Source organism: Sphaeroforma arctica (genome assembly GCF_001186125.1).
Source record: "Sphaeroforma arctica JP610 unplaced genomic scaffold supercont1.3438, whole genome shotgun sequence".
Classification (NCBI taxonomy): domain Eukaryota; class Ichthyosporea; order Ichthyophonida; genus Sphaeroforma; species Sphaeroforma arctica.
Window position 1 is genome coordinate 1 of NW_014037120.1, and position 3,454 is coordinate 3,454.

The following is a 3,454-nucleotide window of genomic DNA, read 5'->3' on the forward strand; positions in this document are numbered from 1 at the left end:
CGCAACCGCTTCTGCAAGTCCCAGCTATTCTTCTTCGCCTAGCATTTCTCCAAGTGCCTCTGTATTTGGCGAGTGTGTCGCTGGAACTGTGCGTGCTGCTGAAACTGGTGAATTGATGAGTGGTAGAATCGTGTTTATCAAGTGCGATGATGGATACGAAGCTATGGCGGAGACCGATTCTGAAGGTTTGTATATTTTCAACAATGTACCCGAAGTCGCTTCTTGCCAGGTTTCAGTTTCGGAAACAGAAGAGTCTATCTATATTGGAGTTGACAATTCAGTTGCAACGTGTGAGGAGCCAGAGCCGGAACCTTCGCGCTCCCCCTCTTCTTCGGCTTCTCCAAGCCACACTGCCTCTTTAACTCCGCTGCCATCCGTCGACCCGGCAGGATTGTCACCGTCACCTTCGGCGACAATGAGTATGACACCTTCTGCATCTGCTGCGAATGATTGTATTCGCGGAGTCGTTAGAGATGTCGAAAGTAGTGAGCCAGTTTCTGGAGTTTCAGTCACTGTTATGTGCGACCCTGAGTTTGAGCTGACGACAATCACTAACATCCAGGGTGAGTATGAATTTATCGGCTTGCCAGACATGGCTGCCTGTCATGTTTCAATAGATGACACAACCGTTGATGTTGATGTTGAGGTGGATGATTCAGAAGCTACTTGTGTACACAATGAACCTTCGCCCTCGCCCTCGCCAACTGCATCATTGACTCCATTGGCTTCGTTTGAACCGGTGGCGCTGTCATCATCGCCTTCCCCGACGATGAGTATGACTCCATCTACTGTCGCTGGCGATTGTGTCCACGGAATTGTGAGAAATTCTGAGAATGGCGCACCAGTCCCGGGAGTCGAGGTCATGATTACCTGTGACCCTGACTTTGAGCAGACGAGGCAAACTAACGACCAGGGAGAGTATGAATTTATTAATGTGCCAAATGTGGCTGAATGTCAAGTGTCGATATTAGAAACGGATGTCGATGTAGATATTGGCCTTGATAACTCAGAAACAACTTGCGAAGAACCAATGCCCTCACAGTCAGCTTCAGCCACCCCCTCGGTTTCGCCCACTCCCAGTCATACAGCGTCACTGACTGCTTTGCCTTCTGTTGAACCAGCCGCACTCTCCGCTTCGCCATCGGCTTCGGCGATAGGCGATTGTGTTCGTGGAATCGTTAGAAGCAATGATAATGGAACACCAGTCTCGGGAGTCGAGGTCCTGATTTCATGCGACCCTGCTTTCGAACGAAGTACTCAAACCGATGATCAGGGCGAATATGAGTTCGACAATGTTCCAAATGTCGCTTCTTGTCAAGTTTCGATAGTAGGAGCTGACATCGATGTAGATATCGACATTGATGATTCGGAAGCTACCTGCGTGTTACCTGTGCCCTCACCGTCATCCCCAGCCACCCCCAGTGCTTCAGTATCTGGTTCGCCTGCGGTCACACCCAGTGGTACGGTTTCGATTTCGCCGTCTATCTCTCCCAGCGGTTCAGTGTCTATTTCTATGACACCGTCCAGTACTGCGAGTGCGACGGCAAGTATGAGCGTAGAACCATCGGCCAGTCCAACTGTCACTCCCAGTACATCGGTTTCGCCCACTCCCAGTCATACAGCGTCACTGACTGCTTTGCCTTCTGTTGAACCAGCTGCACTCTCCCCTTCGCCAACGATGACGCCATCGGCTTCGGCTATAGGCGATTGTGTCCGAGGTATTGTGAGAGATGGTGAAACCGATGAACCAGTAGTCGACAAGAGTGTGACAATCAAATGTGTTCCTGATTATGAGAACGAAGTTGTAACTGACAGTCAAGGTGAGTACCTCTTCATGGTGCCCGCTGGATCTGTATGTCAAGTTGCTGTTGCACAAACGGCCGCGGAGGTCGATGTTGAAGTGGAAGACGGTGTGGAAATAGAAACTACTACCGTTATATGTTTAGCGCCGTCGCCATCCCCGTCAGCAACAGTCTCACCGGCCCCCGCTACGTCGGCCAGCACCAATGCGCCTGTCACACCGACTGCAAGTCCGTCGCTCTCTAAGCTTCCAGATGTAGAACCAGTGGCCTTGTCACCTAGTCCGAGCGCAACAGCAAGTCCGTCAACTACGCCCGTGGCTGATGTGCCCGATTGCGTTCGTGGCGTCGTCAGAGATGCTCAAACTGGACAACCCGCAGCGAATGTGGATGTGGTAATCGAATGCGGGAATGGTTTCAAGTTGACTGTGAAAACAGATCAGAACGGAGAGTATAACTTTGATATCGTGCCCGACGTGGACACTTGCGATGTATCAATTGCTAATACGGACCTCGATGTTAAAGTCGATGTAGACGATTCGCACGCTGAGTGTGTGGAAACTGACCATATCCCTAGCCCCAGCACATCGCCCACGATCTCACCAGTCGGAGAATGTCTTCGTGGTTTGTTGAGAAACACGAAGACCAACATGCCCATCGCAGACAAGGGTATAATCGTTGTTTGCCCTTCGGGCTACACCGAAAGAAAAGTAACTGATGAGAATGGCGAGTACGTCTTCTACAATATCGCTGAAGGAAGTTCATGTCAAATAACGGTGGAAGGAGATGATATTGAATTAGACTTTGATGTGACTGGCACTGGTGCAGAATGCCCTGAACCAACAACTCCGATTTCAGACCAATGCCTCAGTGGAATGGTAAAGGATTCAAACGGAGCGCCAGTGGTGGGACAGAGTGTTGTTGTTAAATGTGCTGCAAACTTTGAGATGGAAACCTTGACTGATTCCAACGGAGAATACAATTTCAGTAATCTACCGGCTAGTGCCGATTGCCAGGTGTCCATTACGGATACACAAGTACGTGTAGCGGTGGAAGTGATTGACGATTCCGCCACGTGTAGCGACTCGGAAGTCGCAAAATAAGCTAACCATGGTACATACACCAAAAAGGATCATTTCAGGAGAATGAACTAGAAACATTGCCCTATATCCATAAATATTCAATAAAATAATTTAAAAATAGGTTATGACTCTAAATTTACACCGGCATTTACTTTCATGAGCCGTACTGTGTGTGTTCCTCACCTATTAATGGCGACATCATCCATCAAATGTCATTTTTAAATCTACGAATGTGCCATTGTCGTTCATTGGATGCTCTAGCCTCATACGATACAGCACTAACTTCAATATTTAGACTATGTCTTTTGCTGGAATATCTTCCTTAGTTGACGGAAATTTTTATAACAAAGTTGTGAGAGGCATGGCATTGGGTAGGTATGCTACCAGTTACAGGAGAGACCGAGTGTGGTCCCGGATAGGGCACACAGGTATATGGCCAAAGGCATTATGCCGCACAGCATGCAGTGACTGACAGTATCACGCCGATGCCTAGGGGATTGCCACCCAATGGGTCCAGTTTTGTGATATCTACAGTTAGGCAAGTTAGCCGACCGACTTGCCTAACTGTAGATA

General features: G+C 48.8%; 1 protein-coding gene across 1 annotated transcript; it reads left to right on the plus strand.

Moving 5' to 3' along the window:
- Positions 1 to 2,997, plus strand: SARC_13565 (hypothetical protein). The gene has a single exon (XM_014292303.1). It carries the CDS (start codon positions 116 to 118, stop codon positions 2,900 to 2,902), a length of 2,787 nt encoding a protein of 928 aa, XP_014147778.1. The 5' UTR covers positions 1 to 115; the 3' UTR covers positions 2,903 to 2,997.
- Positions 2,998 to 3,454: the final 457 nt, after the last annotated feature.